We start from the raw sequence: 25,629 nt of genomic DNA on the forward strand, positions 1-25,629 counted from the left end.
AATGATCCGTGGGATGTGATTGGTCAATATTTGCGTCATCAAGGATTTCCACCACCACCACTAAGCGAGCGATGCGCACAACCGTCACGAATGAACAATTTTATGAGATGTGGTTGGTTGCGCATTTGTTTGCGTCACGAAAAATAGATGAATTATGAATACGCGCTTTGATAGCTCGCGAATATAACTTTAGAAAGAAAATGTGAAAAAAGCTGACAATCTCTTTCGATTTCCTGAAACTGTGTACACTTCTGCCGGAAAGACCGTGTTACTACAAATACCACCGTTTTATTGTTGTTGCGCGGCGTACAGTATAGGCCTAAATGTATAGTTATTATAAAATACACTTAAACAATCTCTGCATATGTGGTAATTTTCTTGATAAAAAGAAGAAACCTAAAACATAGGACAAAACCGAACACAATATGATAACATAAAAACCATGTTTATCTTATTAAAATATTTGTTTTATGCTGGTGCAAGATACAAGATACAAGTTTACTTTATTGTCAAAATGTTACAATTTTGAGAGATATGTTTTGTACCATAGTAGATCATAAAATAATACAAAGTGATACATTTTTAAATAAATGAATACAAGTTACTATCTTTTAAAGTTTTGATTAAATAAATGACATGCCATATACAGTGTTGAAAATCTGAAATGGTTTGTCGAAATTGTTTTCTGTGTCAGTCTAGTCTAGTTAATAATATCTGAGTGTAATGGGTGGGTTGAGTCTTGTATTATATAATTGAACAGAACTTTCGTTATAATAAAGAAATTAAAGTTTTTCGTTACACACACAATCTAATACTGTTTCTTACATGCGGTTTTAGTGACCATAAATGTATTGAGTAAATATTTTTCGTTTATCCAACACGTACGTATCCACAAAAAAAATGTACCTATTGCTTGTGCCAAACGATTTTTAAATAATTATACTCATAATTTTTTTTTTAATCCAAATTAAATGATTTCAATTTATTATTAAATAATTAGTTGATAGTGGTTAGAAAGAAGTACTCCCTCTGTCGCCGGTTGTTTATCATGTTGTTGTTTTTTCAAGATGTCATTTCCGCTCTAGAGAGAGAAGAGAAAGAGGATCGGCGGCGGCATAGAGCTTTTTTAGGTCACTGGTTGTTCTATAAAAACATCAATCAGTTTTTGTAGATGATAAAATATGTGATTTTTAAGCCTTTCATGATGGTATTTGGTTATTTATCTGTAGATGCTTCAAAACAATAATTAATGGTGCCAATTACAGCATTCTAAACATCCAAATTCAGGCGTGGTGTTGTTGAAATTCTCTGTAGTAGGTAAGTTACACTTGAGCCTAGCACAATTTGCATTCTTCTTTCTCTATCATTTCAAGCGGCGTACACAGTTCGCTGTACACCCGGGCCGGGCCCTGTGCACGAATGCTTTGTTTGTGGACTCTACCCTGGGCCTAACATTTCATTCAACCTTAGACTCGTTGTTAGTAGAATTGTTTTATGATCAACCTAGGCCTAGCCTATATTCTTGTAAACATATAGGCCTATTATACATTTATTTCCTCATTTGTAAATTGTAGGCCTCTCTCTACTATTTATACTCTAGGCCCTAGGCCCTACTAGCCTAGCTAGGCCTAGCTCTAAGTAAGGTAGGCCTAGGCCACGCTAGCTAGGACTGGCATAGCTAGAGGCTCTGGAAAGCCAGTCTATGCTAGGTTCTAGCAGGCCTAGTCAATTGACAATTTGCTTAATCGGCCCAGCCTAGCTAGACTTCCTACTGTATGCCTAAACACCATTTAATAGGCAAATTATTACAATAGTCTATAGGCCTAGAATAGAAATGATTGTTAAATTTATATGTATTTATTTTGTACCAGAAAAAAGTTTTAAAATCAGTTAATACTGTAATTTAATTAGAATAGTTGATATTTGTACATTGATTTATTTGTCATATTGTGAAACAGTGTCAATTGTTGGATAAACCTAGGCCTAATCACTATTTTGGAAGATTTTAAAATAAAATTAATTGCATTAAAACGAACAATTAAATATTAACAATTTTCTAATAATAAGTGTAATGTACTGTACACATCTTAGCTCTAAGGCTAAACCATTTTTTTTACCAAAAAAAAATAAGGTGAGTTCTTATTGGTTGGTTTAAAAAGTTCATGTAGTCACATTTCCACAATAATCACATACAGGCTCATTTGACTGGCTGGATGGTGTAGTAATGTGCCAACAGATCTCAGACTTGTGACATTTTTGCTGTCTTTACTCACCATGTTGTCTTTATTGAGTATAAGAAAAAAAAGTACAGATGGAATATGAATCGCACGAATAAATTAATCAGTGGAAAAAAGGCTTTAAGCTCTGTCTACACTATCAAACTAGTTTGACAAAAAAAGTGTGATATGCCCAAATATGGTGGTGATATTCCCAAATATGGTGGTGATATGCCCAAATATGGTGGTGATATGCCCAAATATGGTGGTAATATGCCCAAATATGGTAGTTATGCAAATACAGAGCCAAACTTTACTCACCATTATCTTTATGAACCATTGCTAAAGGAATCCATCATATATTTTTTGGTTAAGATATCATGTTATTTTTATAGTCGCAAGTCGCATTTATAAATGCTGATGTTAATGGAAAAACTACTATAGTTTTAGGGGGGGATATTAACTTGGATCCTAGTAAAGCTGTCTTGACAGCATTTGACAAATACTGTAAGAATTTTCTTAAAGTTGCCTGGAAAAAAAGATCCGAGTTAAAAAAGAGCTAATTTGCATTGTTGCTTTATAATTTTGTTTATTAATTTTCGCTATTATTGTATTTAATGTTACAGAGAAAGACTGGTGTACATCTCTGTAAATATTTTTAAAATTACTATTTGTGTTTACTGTATTCGTTGATTTTAAATGTTTATTTTTTTATGTTTAACTTCATACTTTAATTTGTTAATTTTTACAAATGCTAAGTTTGGTTTATTTTAGGCCTTTCATATTATTAATTATTTTATCACTGTAAACAACACTTAACTGTTACATGGAGGTTTCTTCTTAAAAATGTATATTCATTATAACTCTCAAAACATAAATCATGATTTTTCTAAGATAAAAATGTTAATAAAATACTAAAAAGACTAAAGTATAAAAATAATTAGGAAAACATAAATAATAATAAAAATAGTACCACTGTAAATAAATTACAATTAACATTCATAATAATAATACAGTATTAACAAGAACATAAATAATAATAATAATGAATAAATATACTTATATACAGTAGGCCTATACTCCATCAAAAGTTAAGTGTTGTACTATTTCACTATTGTATAATTCATTTCCTTTTATTTATTTTTTTCTTTCTTTAAACTTATGAACGCACCGTCATAAAACGTGTGCCGCTGTTCTAAAAGCGTCTGTTCAATAAAGTTATTAAGGAATAATCAAAATGTATTTGACGTCGAAAATGTCAGGGTGTTTATAACTTACGTAATATTAACGCAATCTGAGTATTGCAAACTTCATGAAAAAGTCTAAATAAAATGTAAAGGGAAGAGTGGGTTGTTACATTATCCTTACTGACCTTCGACCTTTGTGGTTACTTAGTATAAGACATAGACCCTATATCGAGGAAAAGCAGACAATACTTTATTGTTCAGTTTATTTTAAGGCCATAATGATTTCCTATGACAGTTGTAAGCCTGTTTTTACCAAAGGATAATTAATTCGCACGGATTGGCTATTCCTTAGCTGTGATTAGTTGCAAAGTTTTCCGCGTCACAATAAAGTAGTTGAAATATGAATCGCGCGAATAAATTCTTAAGTGGAAAACAGAATTTAAGCTCTGTCTACACTGTCAAACTAGTTTGAAAAAAAAAAGTGTGATGTGCCCAAATATGGTGGTGATATGCCCAAATATGGTGGTGATATGCCCAAAATGGTGGTGATATGACATCATCATGTCTGTACAGCTGTAACTGTATTTTGTCTTAAATATGTCTTTTATGTGTAAACTGACTTTGGGGTTGGGTCAACCGGCTCAGCTACAGTGATTAAGTTCACTTAGGTTGACCCTGGTCTCCCCAATTTCAGTTTTTTTTGTTATGTATATACTTAAATAGACCAAATAAATAATGAAATGAAATGTCCATATGTGGGCACATCACATTTGTTGAAAGTTTGCTTTAGAAGCAAGCATCTTCAGACCTACAGTGTATTACACTAATATCCTGTACTGCTGTATTTTCTGTCTGTCTTATTCAAGTAGACATTTAATTAATTTTATACTTACTGATTATAATAAAGATGAAGTTTGGAATGACATAAATTATAGTAGATCACGAGGCATCAACGACGTCACTCACAAGACACAGACTGATTTTGGCAAGAGATTCACTAGGCTGTGTGTTGTACATAGATACTAGGCAATTGAATGAAATGTGTATGTTTTGTCACATTAAGTGACAGACAAATAATTAAATCCCTGAGACCTTTAGTAGTCATCGTCTTTGTATAATCAGTCCCTAGTACTGTACAGTATATCAGTAATGCATCATAAAAACCAGTTTTGTAGCAGTTCTGACGTCTGTTCATTTTCCTATGAAATTCCAAGGAATTTTACTATCTGAAAAATGATTGTGGATGGAAAAAACTGAAACGCAAAAAAATTATAAAGAGGGCTTCTACTGTATGTTTTTTTAACCTAAAAAAATTTAAAACCAATTAATTAGCTCAAACAAATTCAATTTCCTAATTATTAAATTAATATATTGTTTTTTAAAAAAAATTCTTTTACAGTTACTGTAATACTTAAATGCAAGTTTTCCTTATTTCAATATCAGGATGTTTGTGGTTGTCATCAACTAAGAAATAACAATTCAGTATTTTTAACTGATTTGTTAATGTTGAATCTGTGTATTGCACTGAAATGTAGAGGTATTTGCATTTAATGTATTGTACAGTACTGAGAATCCATGCGGGATGTTTTTACTATCTATAAATAGTAAATTAATTATTGTTTACCAGAACTTGTTTGTTTTTGTTTTGACCAGCACTTGTTATTTTTTTGTACTTTTTAGTACAAGGAAGTATTGATAGATTGTTAAAAAATTTGCTGAAAACGGAAGTATTTTAAAATTCGGGAGTGGTAATGATACAGTAAGCATGTTTATCAAAGATAATTATTAGGACAGTCAGCGGTCCAGGTGCTGCATCCGGTAACGTGTGCCTGGGAGAAACCTCTCAGTCAGTTTTCAATTGTGGTTTATTTAGATTTATTCTTTTAATGGGAAATATATTATTTAAAAAAAAAAAACCAGACCAACTTGATAGACAAGTGAAGAATGAAATAAGAGATCAGAAACAAAGATTATTCTCTGAGTAAATCCTAAAATTACTTAATTGTATTGTACAATGTTTGTTTTTTTCAATAGATGCCTAAAAACATCAAAGACCAGCCTGGGCGACAATGGCCACTAGGACGATGTTGTAGGCGATTGAAAATGGGAATATATGCTCCGTGCAAAACCCAGCAAGAACTCGAAATGACTTCCAACAATCAAAACACTGTGAAGGTGCAGTTGTACGGCCAAAAGGAGATCCTGTATGTTCCGTGGAACGAGAATTTGACGGCAGAAACTGTATGCAAGAATGCCGCGGCGAAATTCACTATACAATGTCTTAGTTCTACGTTATTCTCAATTTGTTACAAAGATAGCAGAATGTGGTTAAGTCCTAAGGAATGCCCTGAGAACGGTAGTGAGGTTGTTTTCAGATTTCGTTTCCACGTTGTAACCGACGCGCACTCACTTAATTCGTACGAGGAACAAGTTCTGAATTACCTTTACGAACAGTTTCACGACGATTTTATTCACGGGCGTATTGAGGACTTGAGTATAGAGGACAGGCTAGGTTTAATTGTCATCAGCATTCTTCAATACAATAAATGTAATGAACATGTCAACTTGACATCTGACACGCACTTTAGGTCGTTTGTGCCAAAACAGTGGTTTCGTGGTCTTAACATGATTGATAAACATCGGTTGAAGTTAAAGGTGAGAGGGAATCTTCGCCGGTTTACGGAGGATAGTGGGGACGGCAGCACGTGTTACCGTCTCATGTTCTTAGCTTCTCTTATTGATAATAAACCAATGTTAATAGTGGAACAGTACAAGGCAATGAGAGGGGACACCGCTTGCACTGTACGTATATCTGCAAATAAAGGAATTGAAATAGAGGTACGTAGGTTATGATTATATCATTGTTAATGTCTCATTGTATCATTATCCTTATCGTCATCACATGAATCATTGTATCATTATCATGATTTTAATCATTATCCTTATCATCTCATGAATCATTGTATCATCATCATTTATATCATGATTTTAATCATTATCCTTATCATCTCATGAATCATTGTATAGTACCACTATCATCATCATTACGGTAATCATCGTCTTACATCCTAAATTCTGAAATGTCTATCTTTTTAATTTGTATACTCTTAACCTCATTTACAGGATGCAGGTTTTAACAAGCTATTTGTGGCAAATCACACTTTGTTTATTCCATTCACTGCATCATAAACTTTACAAACAAACTGAAATTATTGCAAAAGAACATTTAGTTTCTGCTGTAATAATGGTAGAATATTGTTTATATGCTCCCTAGGGAACAGTGTGGTCACTGTAAAGGATTGTATTATGGTTGCCGTTAAATATGTATTAGATATTACTCCATACAACACTTCAGGTCATTCCACTATACTTAGTCTAGACTCTCTACAGTATATGCATAATTATTAAATTATAATAATATAGAGAAATTGAATGTAAAGGCAGATGTATGTATTCTGTTTACCTGCAACTTGTTTCATTTCATAATGAGTTTTAAAATTCATAAATACTGTATTTTTGCCTAAAGTTCAAAATATCCTATGTACTATTACTAATAGAAAATGTTAATAAAGATAAAGCTGGGAATAATTTTGGTGAAACTGGTAATTTAATCAGAGTATTTTATTTATTTAAAAATATCTCCCTTGTACATGCAGTAGCATAAATGAAAGGGTAAAGTTATAAATATAATACTAACAAATTATTCTTCAAATAAGCCTTTATCAAATTTGGATTTAATAATAAAGAAAAAAATTGTTAGAAAAAAAAAGTGAGATATAAAACACGGGACATGCCTTAGTGTATAAATGTACAATCTATTTTGTGCCTAGCTTACATGGATAAACCAACAATAGCCTTTCTCCTCAAAGAGCGAGAAAGTTTACATTCCCATCTCCGCAAATGGTATAGTCCACCATCATCATTTCTCTAATTTCTTAATCGTTTACAAGTAGTTGACCATTTTTTTTCCCAGCAAAACAAAGCATCTGTTACATGGAGGTTGATGGACCTTACAGACATCAATATATACAGACACAGAGGTGGTGACCAACTAGACTGGACCGTCCAGTTAAATCGACGCAATGGTTTCCCAGAGGTGAGTCATCGTAAACATTCATTTTAATTCTATTTCTATTCAATTCAACTTTATTTCAGACAAACTATCCATATGAAAACATACAATAAATAAGAGAAAGAAATACTGTACAAAGCATGTTATGTGACATCTGTCATGGAGAGAGGACTAAGAATTATCTATTGAAGAGGTTGTTGTACTGACGGCTAAATAATCTCTATTTTCTCGTCCCTAGGGTCATAGTCGGTCATATCATTATAATTATATTTCAATATTCGATAAAAACTGCAATTTGTATGTATTGAAGCACTGCAAATTAATAAATTTCAATTAATATTTAAATTTTTTCCTTTTTTTTGCTGCCCTAGTTTGGGCTGTTTGCATTGTAAAAAGAAATGAATAGTAAATGATATGGGAGCAGAATGCTAATAAGATTTACCCTTAATATGCAAGGTTGTGTCAATAATTAAATTAATTTATCCTCTGGTTATTTATACTGTATGTACTATTTTGTTAAATAATATGAATTTTAATTATGAAAACTTGCCTCCATTCAGTAGCAATATTTGTTTATTTTATTTGCTCAATTTTATGTGTAGCTATTAATGTACTAACAACTGTACTATTTTATTAATTAATACTCTTTTGTTCACTTATCCACCCCATTATATGCCATCTATACCTACTGTACAACCAGTATTAAAAACGGTGCTTCTAGGCCTAACCTAACTACTGTAGTTATATTAAGCCAGGGGTGTTGTCAGATGAGCAATCTTGTCAAAGCGCCCTCTCTGAACTAGTTAGACGAAGGTGTCGTCAGGTGGGCAATCTTGTCAGAGCACCTTTAAGCTGCCAAGTTTCGATATTACTATAAATTATATTTAACTTAAACCGACACAATATCTTTATATTAAAATAGAGTAAATAAAAAAATATTACGATTACAGTTTTAATATATTATTTAAAACAGAATCGGTGGATGTATTGTCGTTACATTCTGCAAGTTCAAGAGTTTAAAAGTTGATGAAATTTGCTCCTTTTTCATTTTAATTATAAATATAATCAATGATTATTAATTATTAAATTATAGCTTTTCCTCAAACTATTTATTTTTAGATGATAATATACTTTCAATTTGTTGATCAATTAAAACCAATTTGAATAAAGTGAAATGCCACTGCTATTGATACAAGACTGACCTCTGGTTTGACCTTTTGATAACTACAGTACAAATTAAACTTTCCATTTTGTACTACAATAGAGCATCATCCACTTATGTACATTACCTTTGTACTTTATGTTATTTTTGCTAAATCTGCTACATTATGATAAGTTAGGTATTTAAACCCAATCAACTGCTCTTTTGTTTGAGTGTTACCGAGGCGGACGTGCATCAGGCCGTCAACACTTAAAAAACGGAAACTATAAAACCATGAAAAATGAATGACAAAAAAAGAAAAAAATAGACCAATAAATATAAATATATATGTAAATATATAGTATTACAAAGGAAACATCTGTCTATAGTATTTGATAGCAAGGCAACTGTATAATTTTAGCATGTACATTTTCATTAACTGTCCTCACAGTTCAGCCTAACTTACCTAAATAAGCCTAACTTACCTGGATAAGCCTACAATAGACTCTGTCTCCGAAGAGAGGAATATATTTATGGAAAGAAGAAAACAGTAGAGCACCCCTATTGGATAATGGTGTCGCTTCTTCCTATAGATTGTTAAGGCAGGGAGTATATGTAAAATGTCTTATAGCAATGGCATGAACCAAAAGAAGACTTTTTTTTGCTTCTTTGAAACAGATTGACTCTAGGACCAGTGGCTCTAGGTCCATTGGCTTATTGACCAGTGGCTCAATGAATGACCATTGTACGAACCAATTGAAGTTTGTTGGCCAACTATCCAGCAAACACTGCATATTGTATTTAAAAAAAAAAAAATGAACACATTAGAAAAAGTGACCACCAATTGTTGTACAGTAAGAGATGGTTCAATTTAGGTAGTGAACCATGTGATGACAGTCAGCTGTCCCACAACAAACTCACTGAAATTTAATATGTTAGATTCTGTTTCAAACATCCGATGTTATCGCCATGTAGTTGGCTAGTTCCTCATGATGTTTTAAACAAATATAATGGTGTTTTGTTTTCCACTTTTTTGTGTTGTATAGTGGAGAAGCATGAATGCTTATAGTACATAGTAGTACTGTACTTTAAACTTAACAGTATTTCTCGTTTTAGTTTTGCTTTTTCTTTGCTGGTTAACCAAGTTCATATTTGTAATTTTCCAAGCTCTATCTACACTATCAAACTAGTTATGACAAAAAACGTGTGATGTAAATAAAATGTGCATCATCATGTCCATATATGGGCACATCACATTTTTTTTGTCACACAAAGTTTGATAGTGTAGACAGAGCTTTACACTATAATAATAATAATAATAATAATTCAACATTTCTTAGTTTCTATCAGTGGTAAAAAATGTGATGTGTCCAAATATGGTAGTGATACCGTATGCCTGAAAATGGTGGTGATATGACATCATGATGTCAGTATATGGGCACATCACATTTTTTTGTCACATAAAGTTTGATAGTGTAGACAGAGCTTTATTGAATGTTCAATATATAACAATGAAATTATAATAATCTTTTCAGTACAACATTTTATAAAAATGTACACTACTGTACATTGCACAGTAAAATGGACAATGTAATACATGATTATAGCCTTAACAAGTCAACATCCCTTACATTGCTTACATCATAGTATGTATTCATGCCAGTGTGAACAGGATGCGTCCTGTCTTGGCGTATAATCTCCAATCCATCACTATCTAATACCTGCATCATAGTTTGTTAACCTCTTCCCATTACACTCGGCAAATCTGTGCTCGTTTTATTTGAAAAAAAGTGAATAATGCTAAGCATTAATTATTCATGGCTCAGACGTTATTCATTTATTTCATATGTTAAAGTAATGAATAATGACTGATTGTTATATGTAGTATAATATACATTAATTTACCAAGTATGGAGTGCCAAAGATGTCAATACGTCAACAAGTGGTTAATAATTACTGTTGTGTAAAAAGTGTCATAGATCAACAAGTCAAATCAAATCAACATTTATTTCTTTCATGGAATTAAAGTTAACACGTTATTTATTACAGAATTTCCTTTTTTTTCTGAGAAATATTGTAATACTGTATTAAAAAAATGTAAATAATATAATATGTACATATGGTGATCAAATTATAAAAAAAATTAATTAAGGAAAAAAATTCCAATGTAAAAATCAATTGGGAAAATCCAATTGAAAAACTACTGTATAGAAGCTGTATTATGATATAAATTTTATATTAACTAATGTACAGTATTTAGTTGAATAACTGCCTAAAGATTTTTATTGTTCAAGAGGGTTTATTCAAATAAATATTGTTAACTATCATGACAAAGTAACAGTGAAAACAAAAACACACACAAAAGAACCCAAAACACACATACAAAAAACAAGGAACCTCTCACCACACACACATACCACACAAAACAAAGAACACCACCCTCCCCCCCCCCCCCTCACCACACACACATACCTGTACTACACAAAACAAGACCATGTTAAAGGTCTTCGTCGTAAAGTGAAAGCTGGCTATTTTCTAGTTTCATTTTAACAAGAAATATCCGTCTTGATTGTATTATGTGTACACACCATTGTACAGTGATATGTGATTTGTTTCTACTCCTGATCTTTATCAGCAGTCCTTCCATTATCTTATTTATTTGTTGTGTTTTTACCAAAAGGTATAATATATTTAAATAAATTGTTTTTAATAGTTTTTGCAGTTGAAGACCAAACAAGAAGCGGAAGGGCTAGTGTCTCTGTTGGATGGCTATTACAGGCTACTTATTGACTATTATCATTTCTTGTGTAAAGAACTAGCGCCGCCCTCTCTTGATTTGATCACCAAGAACAGATGTCACGGACCCATACCGTAAGATTGTTAAATATTGATCTATTACTGTATATCCTCTGGTATAACCCCACCTTCCTTCCCCTTCTCTAGAACATGAATTTTGGCCGACTTTGGTCGTGAGACTATACCCGAGGAAACCCTGGTTCAGAAAAAAACAATTGGTAAGCAAAACTCATCTGAACTGGCTAGAGAGCTGCCTACAACCAAAAGTCAATACTGGGACCCTATATGCCTGTTTGTGAAATTAGACATAAAGTACAGTATTTGTTGGATTATACCCGAAGTGGGATTATACCCGAGGATATACGGCAGACTTTTAATTAACCTAATTTATAGTTATTTGTATTTACATTTAAAAACATTTTTTTTTTGTGGATAAACACTGTGTACTTCCTTACCCATACCAGGTGTGACCATATTTCCTTCTTTTAACAATGCAATTTTTGTTCTAGTTTTCAACAACAACATCTGCCCATTTCCTTTACATCATTATCTAGATTTTGTTTTACTTTATTACCCAGACCCATAGACTTAAAAAAAATAGAATTTAGAAAAGAATTGAGCCAAATTTATACATTTTTTTTAGATTTGATTTTAGATAGAAAATAAAAAATGAAATCAGGAATATTGACTTTTTAAAATGTAATTTATAAACTAATTGAATCTGTACATGTTTTTGATTTGATTTACATATGGTATAGAATAGGCTATGATATCAGAATATTGTTAGGAACAGCAGATAGTACACACAGTACTGTAATACAGTAGATAGGATGTACAGTACACAGTATAGTACTTTTAACAATAAACTATATGATATATGTTATAGTACATTTACTATACAGATGATAGATAGTGTGTGTATTCTGTAGCTGAGATAACATGTACAGATATTACTGTATGTAATTAATAATCTGTATTTGACTTGATACAGGGTATGAACAAAAGGGGTAGTGCTTGATACAAAGGTAGAGCAATATAGATAAATAATAAAATGTTTTTTTCATAAAACATACAGGTTTAATGAAGGTAATAAAATCAGTCTTCAATCACCAGGTGTTGGGTTCCAAGTAAAGCATAATTTGATGTGCAATTCAAAAGACTGGGATATTTAATTAATATTATGTATTATTGTTTATACCACAGTAGCACATATGTTTCATGATTCTTGTCATAAGTTCAGCATCCATTAATGTTTAATTCCTATTAGTTTGTCTTGCTGTTAAGCCATTCAATCTCTTGTGTACCACAGATAATTTAGACTTGAAGCATAAATAGCATTCAGGTATAATAGTGTACAGTAGTACTGTATCTGCCTGCTTTATTTAGACTTGAAGCATAAATAGCGTTCAGGTATAATAGTATAGTATCTGCCTGCTTTATTTATAAATTAGAATCGATTTAGAATGATGGATGGTATGTTGTTTATAATCAGAGCAATGTTATCAAAGACGACGATGGAAGGACGTCAGCAGAAACTAGATAGACACTACTACTGTACTGTTACAGTTATATCTGGCAATTTACAGTAAACAATGTTATCATGTCAAAATTGTTCTACTACAGTCACTACATTTTGTGTACTCTTTAGCCTATATCATCAGCATCATAATCTAATCATTATCACCATCGTCGTTGTTATCATAATCTAATCATCATCATCAACATCATAATAATCTAATCATTATATTTGTCATATTCGTTTATTAAATCCTCAATTTATTTATTCATCATTATCAAAATCATTGCAATCATCATAATCATCATCATAATCATAATCTAATCATTATCATTATTATCATCATCATGATCATCGTCATCATCAACATCGTCTGTCTCATCATATTCATTATTTTTGTCATAGTCATATTAAATTTACTAATGTTATTATTGAATGTGTTGCTTCCTGATATCATAGCAGCCCTTTGGCGTCAGTCAAACCATTTTTCTTGTAGTGTACTTTGTGCTGGTATCTAAGTACTTTCTTACTTATCATTTTTAATAATTTACCAGCACCAGCAGCATTATTATCATATTGCCTTTCTTAGCCATTGTATTCAAATCATTAAGTTAATGCTATATTTTTCTTGGGTCAAATTTATCAAATGATCTGTAGCAAAAAAATCATCTTAGCTTTGTTTTAAAATGATTTGGCTTAAAAATATCAAAATTGAATCACTTTTTTTTGGTCTTAAATCTCTTAAATGACTAAAGTCAAAGATAAAAGAATTGGTTATGATAAATAAAGAGTTTATCACAAAGGCTTAGTTCCCACTAGGACACGATGCAAGTACCTAAAGTGCCACATTGACCAATCACAAAGCGATAGATCATCCAAACTGCTTGTAAACTAGCGGTGTGTCCGAATGAGAACCCAAGTTTGCATTTAGCAATCTCTTTGCTTATGTCAAGCTAGTTTTAGGCTGGCTGTTGACTTGTTGATACCTTTATTGTACACAATTGAGAATCCTTGTATCTTTCTATTTCTTATTTCTGTTCCTTTTGTTGTGTGGTCTTAATTCATCTAAATATGTTGTTTGTTTTGTGTAACTTTATAATGCACATTACAACTTGAAACATGTGTCTCGATTGATCTTTGACCCTTCACACGACCTCTGACATAACCTTCCTGCCATTATCCTGATATGTTTTATTATGTACATATGTCTGTCTGTTTTTAGAAATCAGGTTTAGAAATCTAGAAAAATCAAGTTTTAGAATTTGTGTAGCTAAAATGAGTAAAAAATGGATTTTACACAGGCCAAATTAATAAATAAATATTTAAAAAACCGTTTTCTGCCCCAATTATTTCCAAGGGAAGATTTTTTACTTACTTTCAGGCGAACTGAGGCCTTTGAAAAACTACGAAAAGCTGGTATGGAAGACGGCACTTATCTTATCCGCCAGAACCCAGAGAAGTACGATAGTTACTGTTTGAGTGTGGTGTATGGACAAGAATTCAAAAACTATAAAATCAAAATAGAAGAAGGTAAAATACTTATGCTTAAGGAAGCTTATAATGTAGATCTACAGTTATTAATAGTACATAAACACAATCAATCACAGAACATGAATTCTAAACATCCCTGTGATATACTGAAATTTAATTATTTAATTTGAAATGATAAACATGAGGAAATCTGTGAGAATGAGAAATTATTTTAAAACAAATTAACTGAAAATTGTGCTTGTTAATGAATAGTGCTCTGAATTGTTCATTAACAAGCACAATTTTCAGTTAATTAAAAAGAAAAGAAATATAGAATATACCAAAAAAAAAATTATTCCAGATTTTCTGAAATTTTGAGTTGATGAGGCAACAATGTGATTTTGTTCATTTTCTTCCTCCCACTTGACATTACAACAACATTACAAGTTAATGACTTCTAACCCACAGACTTGAGTTTACTACAGGTTATTATACTGGCTGGCGCTAATAATCACAATGATTATTATCTCCACAGATTTCTGTAAATACTACACTTGTCTCATGCTTTAATCAACTATAAATAACTTTCATATTAGAATGCGTATTGTCAATATTTGCATAATTCACAGAAATATGAATAATTCTTAAAAAACCGTGTTTTTAAACAACAATTGAAACAAATATGTGAATGTAGTTTTTTACTCTCGATATCATTATTTTTCATATTTGAAGTTGTATATATATTTTTCATTTACACAATATAGAAATTTAATTTCTCCATAACAATTTGAATTTATTTCACAATGAATGAATTCTTTTGACCTTTTAAATCTATGTTGAATTTTAAACTCATGTCTTTGTGTTCACTGAAATTTCAAAGGTCAAATGTCAATTATGTATTGATTCTCATTTTTTATTTATTTTCTTTAGCTCTTTTATTTACACTAATGTAGATTTACATATGTGTACTATACCATCATTTAATTTAAAACTTATTTGCATACAGGTGCCTATTTAAACAATATATTTAATTTCAAATATTTGCATACAGGTGAACATGTATCGTTAAACGATCAGAATTCTTTTGATTCGTTGAGAGGATTGATGGAATTTTATCGTCACCCAGAAAACTGTTGGTGTTTAGAAGGTCCTCTTAAGAAGTGCATCACCAGTACCGCAAGCTTTGGTGGCACTACAGGTCAGTCAGGTCAATTTTAGAAATTAATTATTTTATTTATTTATAGTAGAACCACTGAGGTCACTTTCAGAAGCCAACAATACGTCCCATTAATAGTGTGCCTCTAAATAGTAGCCACAGTGTTAAAACATATGTTGTCCCTCATTTGTTGTAACAGTGTCCCCTGAATAGTAGCGTTTCAAAGGATGGGTTATACTATATTATTTTAATACTACACACCAACAGTAAATCACTCTCTACACTATCAAACTAGTTTGACAAAAAAGTGTGATGTGCACAAATATGGTTGTGATATGCCCAAATAAGGTAGTGATATGACATCATCATGTCCATATATGGGCGCATCACATTTTGTTTTCACATAAAGTTTGATAGCATAGAAACAATTATCAACTATTATACTGTACGTAATCTTCTACAATTGTAGTTAGACTTTGAAAATAATATATTTTTTATTATATTGTACATAACAATGTAGACAACTCATTGTTAATTACAAGTCGAACAGGATGTCCAGCGCCCCCAAGTTCGCCAATTCCGCAACGTAACAAAGTCAACTACATCTCAGAAGCCGAGTTAACAGATCAAAGTAGATGGAGAGCTTTACCTAGTCACGGTAAATTCATTGAGGTCAAAGTGGGCGAGTTAATCAGGCTTGGAGGACGAGGCTCAGTAAATGCAGTCATGAAGATGCCAAAACAACAAGCTCCGTCCGGCTTCAATATGGTAAATTAAAAACAATTATTTCCTTATTAATAAAAAGATCTTGTCTAAAATAATTCTACTTATATCTAGATTTTTGTACTACAATAGCATATGATTATAGTTTGTTTCAAGGTGAAAGTTTATGAGTAGTCATTGCACTAAACAGTGGGTATGATTACTGCTTAGCTTGCTAATTGTATAAAAGAAATGTAGCTACTGCAGTTACTGCAGTTAGAATAATTTTGATAAAGATATAAATTACAGTTATCATATATTTCCAATGCATGCCAATAGATGTCGAATGTTTTCTTTTGCAGAAATTCAGCCAGCTAGCTGATAAGATGTCTGGTTTGAAGCACGCCCACATCATTCGCTTTGAAGGCATCACGTCTAACTACATTAGCATCTTTGAGTACGCTAGCTTAGGCCCGCTTGATAGATATCTTACAACTTACAAAGAACACCTGAAAAAGCCGTACCTCTTTCAAGCTGCAACTCAGATAGCTGCAGCTCTTGAATTTCTGGTAAATATTTGTTTTAGGTGTCAAATTTATTTTTGTCAAACTTTTAAAGTGTTGGAGAGCCTTCAATTTGCAAGGATCTATGACGTCATTTTTATTTTTTCATTTTTAGGAAAAGAAACAGATTGTCCATGGTAGTATATCAGCACATAACGTTTTAGTAACAAACAAACCCCCTACATTTGTAACCAAACTAACGGACCTTATGATTGGTCACTACTACTTCAATACGCTGGAAGACGACAATCCAATCAGAATGAACAGGTACAAATATGAATACAAATTTTATAATCCTTTCTAGACTGGGTGATGGTGTGCCGGTAAAGTGCCCCACCAGCCTTGGCTCAAATGTCCAAGTTGGCATCTTTGGGCCAAGTGGGTGGGATAAGGGTGTATGTATGATAGGGCTAGACTGCGGCCGGCCAAGTGTTGATAGTTTTATTAAAGCTATTTTTTTCTCTTTTTTTTAGAGTTCGGTGGACTGCTCCAGAGTTACTTAGGGGAAAAAATGAGCCGGAATTGCCAAGTGACAAATTTGGCTATGGCATACTGTTATGGGAGATAATTAATTATGGACTTAAGCCCTTTGCAGACGTGCCTAATGAACAAGTAAGGCTTAGCAAAATAAGCTAACATAGGTGACTGTTATAAATTCATACATGGAAGACGATGCTGTTTAATTGTTTTAACGTGTGTGAATGGAGCTTTGAGCTCTGTCTACACTACCAAACTAGTGTGACAAAAAAACTGTGATGTGTCCAAATATGGTTGTGATATGACATCATCATGTCCGTATATGGGCACATCTCATTTTTTTGTCACATAAAGTTTGATAGTGTAGACAGAGCTTTAGGAGATCACTTTCCCACAATTTAATTTATAAATATTAATTTTGAATGAATTGAAAAATGATGAACAATTTTTTTTTAAAAGGTGCGAAATCTGTATCTGAGCGGTAAGATGCCAGCCATTGGCACCGAGTGTCGTGAAGATCTAGGAGAAATAATCACCAGATGTCTGATGTTCCATCCAAATAATAGGCCGTCATTTAAAGACGTGTTGCGAGATGTTAGACAAGTTATGCTGAAGGTATAGATACCTAACTAATCTACAGATACTAAATAATTATAATATTTATTGTTCTTGGATCGATTGTGTGCACTTTAAAGAACCCAGTGCATCTTTCGGAAGAGTAAAGGGTTACCCCGGTGTACTGGTCCATCGCATCCCCTGCCCTCAAACAAATGATCACCAACACAATGGGACTCATGTGTGTTATTCAAACCTGTGCACAATTTAACTAGGTTAGGCTACAAGGCACAGAAGATGACATTCTGTTAAAAAGTACAGATTAACTAGCCACGCACCTACTTTGATATGGCATCGGCAGACAAATGAGCGCCGTTTGTGGTAGCAGAACTCGACTTGAGGGACCCTTGAGGAAGAAGACAGTTCTTGTATGTGTTACATCTGTGAGGGCGTGTGGCGCAGCATGTTGGACGTTCGACTACTGATCGTGAGATCAAGGTTCGAATCCAACTCTCGCCGCATTGCTTGAATTCTTAGGCAAGATACTTACGTTTGCGTCTCTCCACCCAGGTGTATAAAATGGGTACCCGGTTAGATCAAGACACCACTTTGCGCTGATTACTAGCTGCATTCTGGGAGTATGTTTCCTTGCGTGTTTGATCCAAAAAAATGACTGGTGTAATTAATGTTCAGTGCATTGAGAGCTTGCTTATATGCGCTATATAAGAATGAACTATTATTATTATTATCTAGTCCACTGCGCTTTGAGATTTTATTGTATAAAGTGAATAAATATATTATCTATTATTCTTACTATAATACATTTTTTATTTGTACTTATTTTCACCTGTACTCATCTTTTAGGCTGTTTGAATTTAAATTTCATTTTTGTTTGATACATTTTAGGTCTCTGGTGAATATGCAGGGGCCAAAGAGGAAACCAACAACATATTTGTTTACGATATACCAAATGTTTTCAATTTCGAGGACCAAAACCCCAACCCAAATGGAGGCAAGTAAATACCCTCTAATTCCCATGTCAGAATGAGGGCGCTGTCATTTCTTTTTTCTAATATTAAGTTTTCTAAATTCCAATTCTTTCTTTTCTAATATTAGTTGTCTAAACCGCCCAGTGATATAATGGAATTTGATTAATTAATTAATTAAGAATAAGATGTTTGTACCTAATAATTAAATATTATGCATATTTAGAGGCTTCAACTCATTTGGAAATAAACTTAGACTTAGCTATTTAATTTGGTCAGTGTTGGTTTCATGGGCACAATTATTAAAATAACTAAGCCTGACCGGGCCCATAATCTTCTGCTATTCACTATTACTGTATGGTACCCATAATGAATACTAAATGCATAATATTGTGTATAATTATTTTTTAAACAGACCTTCCAGTTTTGCCGCCATCTCAGAATGCAAATCTCTTTAACGCATCTTTTCCTGTGAGTATTTCAATAAGGAACATTATTCTATATTTGCTTGTTAAATTCAGTATTTAATGCTTTGTATGACTGGTGCCTAACGGTCTTGTTCTATTCAGGAGGCACCTTTGGGACCCCAAAAGTGTCCCCTGAATAGGTGTGTCCTAAGCAATGGGTTCACTTTATATGTATATATTTTTTTATAACAAAACAAGGTTGAATTTTTAGCTGCTTTTGATCAATTTTTATAGCTCTTGTAAATTACACAAATCTGTTGAGAATGTTGCCTATATTTTCACACCCATGTTATAGGATAAATTTAGTCTTTTTAAATTTGTTTTTTTTTTATTCCAAAAGTTGTATTGTATTGTGTATTTGATTTCGCAGGATGACTATGAAATAGATGAGGAATCGATGCCTACCTTAGATGAAGAGTTTCACTTGCCTGACATACCAGATAGCAATCTCCAAATTCTTAAATTACTCGGATCGGTATGCGTAATTGACGTTCTCCTTTTGTGAAGATCTCTATTAATTTGTAGAAGAAAGAGCCCTCTATATTTTGGAGTGTTCTGTAAATAACTTATAAAGTATAGTTGAGGATATCTCAACATTTCAGTTGTGATGTTTTTGTACTGCAAGCCTGACTTTCAAAAATGTTTAATTGCCATGCAAACCTTTAAACTATATTATGTTATTGATATGTAATCTAATGAATTCTTTGGGAGCATGTCAAAATTATTCTGCTGCAGTTACTGCAGAAACTACATTGTTGTACTGCATTAATGTATGATTTTAGTTTGTTTTAATGTATAAGTTTATGAGTTGTCTCTGCAATAAACAGTGGGTATGATTACCAAGAAAAAAAATTGCAAACAAAATGTAGTTACTGCAATAACTGCAATAGAATAGTTTTGACTTGGTCCCTTACTGCAGTAACTGCAATAGAATAGTTTTGACTTGGTGCCTTACTGCAGTAACTGCAATAGAATAGTTTTGACTTGGTGCCTTACTGCAGTAACTGCAATAGAATAGTTTTGACTTGGTCCCTTACTGCAGTAACTGCAATAGAATAGTTTTGACTTGGTGCCTTACTGCAGTAACTGCAATAGAATAGTTTGAATATGGTTTCTTTAAAATCTAATTTCCTATTTTTTTAGGGCTTTTATGGAAAAGTCAACAAAGCAATTTGGAAAGTGGATTCTGGTTTCACGACTGAACCTCAGAAAATTGTGGCTGTGAAAATGTTAAAGGAGAAGCATTATGACAAGTACTTCGAGGCGTTCAAGCGTGAAATTCAGTGGATGTCTAGTTTAAAACACGACAATATTGTCAAAGTTTTAGGTGTTTCAAAAGGTAAACTATAATTATTGTACTATTTAATGCATTTTTGTCCCTTTTTGAATCAGGATATCTCTTACTTTAAATACCTACCTTGTCTACCTTGTCATCTGCCATTTGGCAGGTCCATGATAGTCTTGGCAAGTTGCTTGCTGTAGGACAAAAGGTAATTTAGACAATTTGTTCATTTAATTTTTTTTTTCTTTATTTTGCAGGAAGATATCTCAGATTAGTTTTAGAATTTGTTCCACTTGGTGCATTGAAAAATTATCTACAAGATAAGAAGTCCATTCTGTCTGATGACGTGTTGTATTTATTTTGTACTCAGATTTGTGCAGTAAGTAACTTTTGCAAACTTTTGAATCGATAGATCAAGGACGGACGTCAAATTATCAATCAAATTCATATTAAACAACCAATGTTTAATACTGGACTAATACTGTATGTAACAAGCTTTCATTTGAGGGTGATAGACGAAGGACAAACGTTAAATCAACCTTTGACAGTCCTTGGCAATGTGCCTAGATGAAATAATTATTTGTATAATCACTTGTTTTTCTAGGCTATGCATTACCTTGGCAACCACAAGAACACGTGTATTGTGCATCGAGATCTAGCTGCTAGAAACATTCTAGTGGCCAGTGAACACCATGTCAAAATCACTGATTTTGGCCTAGCCAAGAGTTTTGGGTCAGATAGAGACTATTATGTTGTTAGAGGCAGTGAAGACACGCCTTATAAATGGTAAGTTTTAAAGGCAACGCTTGTTAATAATACATTGTACTATTTGTGAGTATTTATTATGCAACATCTTTTGGAAGATTGGTCCCTTCTGCGTACCGTTGACGAGCACAGATAAAAATTGTTTATTTATCTTTTTATTTATTGTAAGTCTTTAGGCACATGACCAAGGATTACCAATATTAAATTAATCACGGTCTTATCAGATAGCCTGTCATCCCCCTGACACGGGGGGATGACCGTGTCAGTTCTTTATAAAAATAAACTTTTCCTCCTCTTAGCTGAATACCTAAGCAGTACTTCTTGTAAAATCGTTGAATTCCTTTAACAAGAAATTGTGATGTGATCTTGTGATGCGAGAGTGTTATTGTTTTTTCAGGTATGCACCAGAATGCATCGGACATCAGAAGTTTAGCCGCGAGGGCGACGTTTGGAGCTTTGGTGTGTTGATGTGGGAGATGTTTACATATGGAAATGCCCCAACGTAAGTAAATCATTTGGTTTCCTTTTAAATTACAAAGCACTTAAGTTCTTCTGAGTAAAATACTAAGCCTAAAGTTGGTTTTTGTTTGATTTTCCATCCAGGTATATCGATGATCAAGGGAAGGAAGTATCGATCAAAATCATTGTTGATTTTCTTGAGGGTGGCGGTAGACTAAAGCAGTCGCAGCCACGCCGTGATCATTCTGAAGCGTATAACATATCAAACGACGCGTATAACATAATGCAAAATTGTTGGATGACGCAACGCAAAGATCGGCCGTCATTTGAGCAAGTGAAAGAAGATTGCGAGGCGTTGATTACGAATCCATTGTAATGCTTGCAGCTTCGCCTTGTGATTCGGAGGTACATACCATATCTACCTAACATTGTGATTATGAGAGTGGGTTGGTGGCTATACAATATATAGATACATGTCGGTCAGTCATAAATTTTAGGTTTTAAGTTTTATGTTTATGAAATATGATTTTTGTATGTAGTTTTCTGAAATAAGAAGTTGACCAATTTATAGTTAGTTAAGCATTGTTTTAATATACAACTACTCACCATATAGCATATTCTATAGCTTATGCTCTACACTAACTGCCTTTTATTCAAGTCATCACAAATAAATAGTAATTTTGTAACAAAATGGACACATATAGGAATTTGATGATCTATCTACAATATAAGTATGCTAAAATATTGTAGATTGGTACACATTTCCATATATGGAATGAAATCACGCTTAATTTACTTTCTATCAATTTACCTCTTGTAGATTTTTCTTTTCATAAGCATATCATTATGTTATAGGCTATCAGATAAATAATCAACATTAAAAATATATTGTAAAATTATATGTATTAAATGTTTATATTCATTTAAATGTTTTTTTGACATGAACTTTCCATTTGGGTTTGACCGGTTCAATGGCGTTCTAACAACGAATTGTTTTGGTGATTATATCCGTTATTTTCAGGCTGCCATTTAACCAGGTATTACAAATTTGTTCCGTTTCTACTGCCAAGAAATTGGAGTTTTATTTTTATTCACATGGTTAAAAAAATAATTTTTTCGCAGAAGAAACAGGACCTTATAACAATGATGTCATAATCTATAGATAGGCAACTGATTCTTTTTCTTTTTTGTTGTTAAAATAGATCCAACAACGTTTGACAAACATTCAGTTTGCTTTCTCAAGTAGACTGTTGGTTTTGGTTACAGTCTGGATCAACAAAAAAAGAAACATTTCTCTTCTGTAATATTAGGATCCAAATAGGAAATTATTTCAAGGTTTTAGTAAAATAAATACGTTCGAATTATGATGCATTTTGCACTGCCATGCTTTGGTGCCCCCTGTTAGTTCCAATATTATTGCGAGCTGACAACATGCTATTCAATGTTCTCTGTCATACAATCTGCTATTCAATGTTCTCTGTCTTATTCTTGTAAAGTTTTCTAAAAGACCGTGTGTTTATTTTCACCATTTATGTTCAAAACAATTTTTTTTTAAATTATGTTAGTTGATAACAATTTTAATGTCAATGTTGATTTGATTTCAATGTCGTATTAGTTTGTTGTATAATAAAAATGAATAAATTTAAGCACCAAATTTAATTTCAAATAATTGTAAAATATGCCAAGTTCATCATAGATTATTTACTTCATCTTTTATTATATTTTTGGTATCTGCACAAATAATTTGGTTTTTTTTGGTTTGTGACATCCGACGACAAACGTATGTCAACACACGGGGATGACGACCAACGACACATCAGTTGACCTGACCTAGGTCGTCAGTTGTCACAAATTGAAAACTCTCTATTATCATCTGCACTATAATATAGTAGATAGAACCCCTGTTAGGGGGACACCCTCGGGACCCGAAGAAACCCCTCCCTTTCATAGAGTTGTCCCCTGAATAGGGTTGGCCACAGTGTTAAACATATATTTCCCTTCATTCTTTTCACTGGAAAGTGTCCCCTTAATAGGCTGTCCCCTTAATAGGGTGTCCCCTTAATAAAGTGTCCCCTTAATAGGGGTCCCGGGCCATGGTAAACACTTTGGCCATCTTTTTATGTAAAATAATATTGAAAACAAAACATGGTCAGTTCAGAATTTGTATTTTTTAGTTTATATATCATTTTTTAAATTGGTGGTCACTTGCTTTACTGAACATAATGATAGGTTACCGGGGCAAGTATGGTTACATGATGATGTCACAATTGATATTCACAGATATTGTTGGACAGTCAATATAATTAGTGGTTTTTATTTAACGCTAATCTTTATACTAGAGTATACCTATAAATATGGAATCCGATACAAATCAGGATTGATATTTGTTGAAGGGATCATGTCAAATTATTCTACTGAGTTTACTACATTAGCATAGATGCTTACTATAAGCATAGATGCTTACTATAAGTATAGATGCTTACTATAAGCATAGATGCTTACTATAAGAATAGATATATTATATTATACACTAATATCTCTATGCTGTTATAGTATTCACTAATATATCTCTATGCTATAAGTGAATCATATATCCTTGATAACTTCTACATTGAACCAGGAAAGATTGAAATAGTAACTTTACTCTTCCATGATTGAAACAATACATTACTGCAGTAAAAAAATGTAGTTACTTCAGCAAAATAATTTTAACTTGATTCCTCTCAGTTTAATTTGTAATTTAAAACTTTTGTTCATGCCAGTTTGTACATAATATTACAATGCCACGATAGGCCGTACATTATAAAGGTCGCTTTATTGATTTAGTATAAGGGAAACAGTCTGGAATGTGTTAAACACTTCTCTTTTTTTTTTAAATTGTAATCAGTGAGGCTATTGTGGTAAATATTTTTGTGGGATTTTGTGTGTGATGTTGAAGTATATAGCGTTTAAAAAATGAATCCAAGTATTTAAGTGAATTAATGGTGAATCATAAAGCACTGATTGTATGAGCTATTTACTGTCATTTTAACCTTTTACTAGAGATGATCTATAAGATGATTACAAACACAATATGTACGCATTATGTATATAGCAATAATTATTGCATAATATTTGAATTTTGAAATGTGCATATTTTGGCCATTTTTTGATTTTTTTAATTTTTTAAATATCTGCTTACTATAAGATGATGATAACGCAATATATACACATATATAGCAATAATATTGCATAATAACAGGTTTTTAAAAAGTGCGTTTTTTGGCAATTTTTTGAAAAAATCCCTGTACTATAGTACAGGAATTTTTTCGAAAAATGGCCAAATTTCGACCTTTTTATTTTTTTACATAAATAGTTACTATACGTCTATAAGATGATTATAAAGCAATTATGTGCATATATAGCAATAATATTGCATAACAGGTTTTTAAAAAGTGCGTTTTTGGCCATTTTTGGAAAAAATCCCTGTACTATAAGTACAGGGATTTTTGTAGAAAAATTGCCAAATTTCGATATTTTTATTTATTGCCATAAATATTTACTATACGTCTATAAGATGATTATAAAGCAATATATGTGCATATATAGCAATATTATTGCATAATAACAGGTTTTTAAAAAGTGCGGGTTTTGGCCATTTTTTGAAAAAATCCTTGTACTATAGTACAGGGATTTTTTTTCCAAAAATGGCAAATTTTCGACCTTTTTACTTTTCGATAAAACTGGTTACTATAGCACAATTGATATGCGCAGAACGCACTATTCGACTCTGCGCATGTTTATTATGCTATAGTAACCATTGATGTCAAAAAATAAAAG

The 25,629-nt window shown here is 32.4% G+C and overlaps 1 protein-coding gene across 1 annotated transcript; it reads left to right on the forward strand.

The window, feature by feature from the left end:
* The first annotated feature begins 1,120 nt into the window (after positions 1-1,120).
* LOC144849502 (tyrosine-protein kinase JAK2-like) lies at positions 1,121-24,943 on the forward strand. The gene is made up of 19 exons (XM_078706430.1): positions 1,121-1,317; positions 5,438-6,241; positions 7,377-7,499; positions 11,330-11,487; positions 14,310-14,458; positions 15,450-15,596; positions 16,075-16,322; positions 16,619-16,825; positions 16,935-17,086; positions 17,293-17,431; positions 17,756-17,911; positions 18,758-18,863; positions 19,253-19,308; positions 19,675-19,779; positions 20,448-20,643; positions 20,844-20,965; positions 21,191-21,372; positions 21,749-21,853; positions 21,955-24,943. The coding sequence occupies exons 2-19, from the start codon at positions 5,438-5,440 to the stop codon at positions 22,184-22,186; spliced, it is 3,387 nt and encodes a 1,128-aa protein (XP_078562556.1). The 5' UTR covers positions 1,121-1,317; the 3' UTR covers positions 22,187-24,943.
* Positions 24,944-25,629: the final 686 nt, after the last annotated feature.

This window comes from Antedon bifida, chromosome 8 (assembly GCF_963402885.1).
Source record: "Antedon bifida chromosome 8, ecAntBifi1.1, whole genome shotgun sequence".
Classification (NCBI taxonomy): Eukaryota; Metazoa; Echinodermata; class Crinoidea; order Comatulida; family Antedonidae; genus Antedon; species Antedon bifida.

Coding starts and splice junctions, on each gene's coding strand:
- LOC144849502 (XM_078706430.1), top strand. CDS start 5,438: ATGCCTAAAAACATCAAAGACCAGCCTGGGCGACAATGGCCACTAGGA. Junction 17,912..18,757: donor TTAGACAAGTTATGCTGAAG/GTATAGATACCT, acceptor GATACATTTTAG/GTCTCTGGTGAATATGCAGG. Junction 19,309..19,674: donor TCTTTAACGCATCTTTTCCT/GTGAGTATTTCA, acceptor TTGATTTCGCAG/GATGACTATGAAATAGATGA.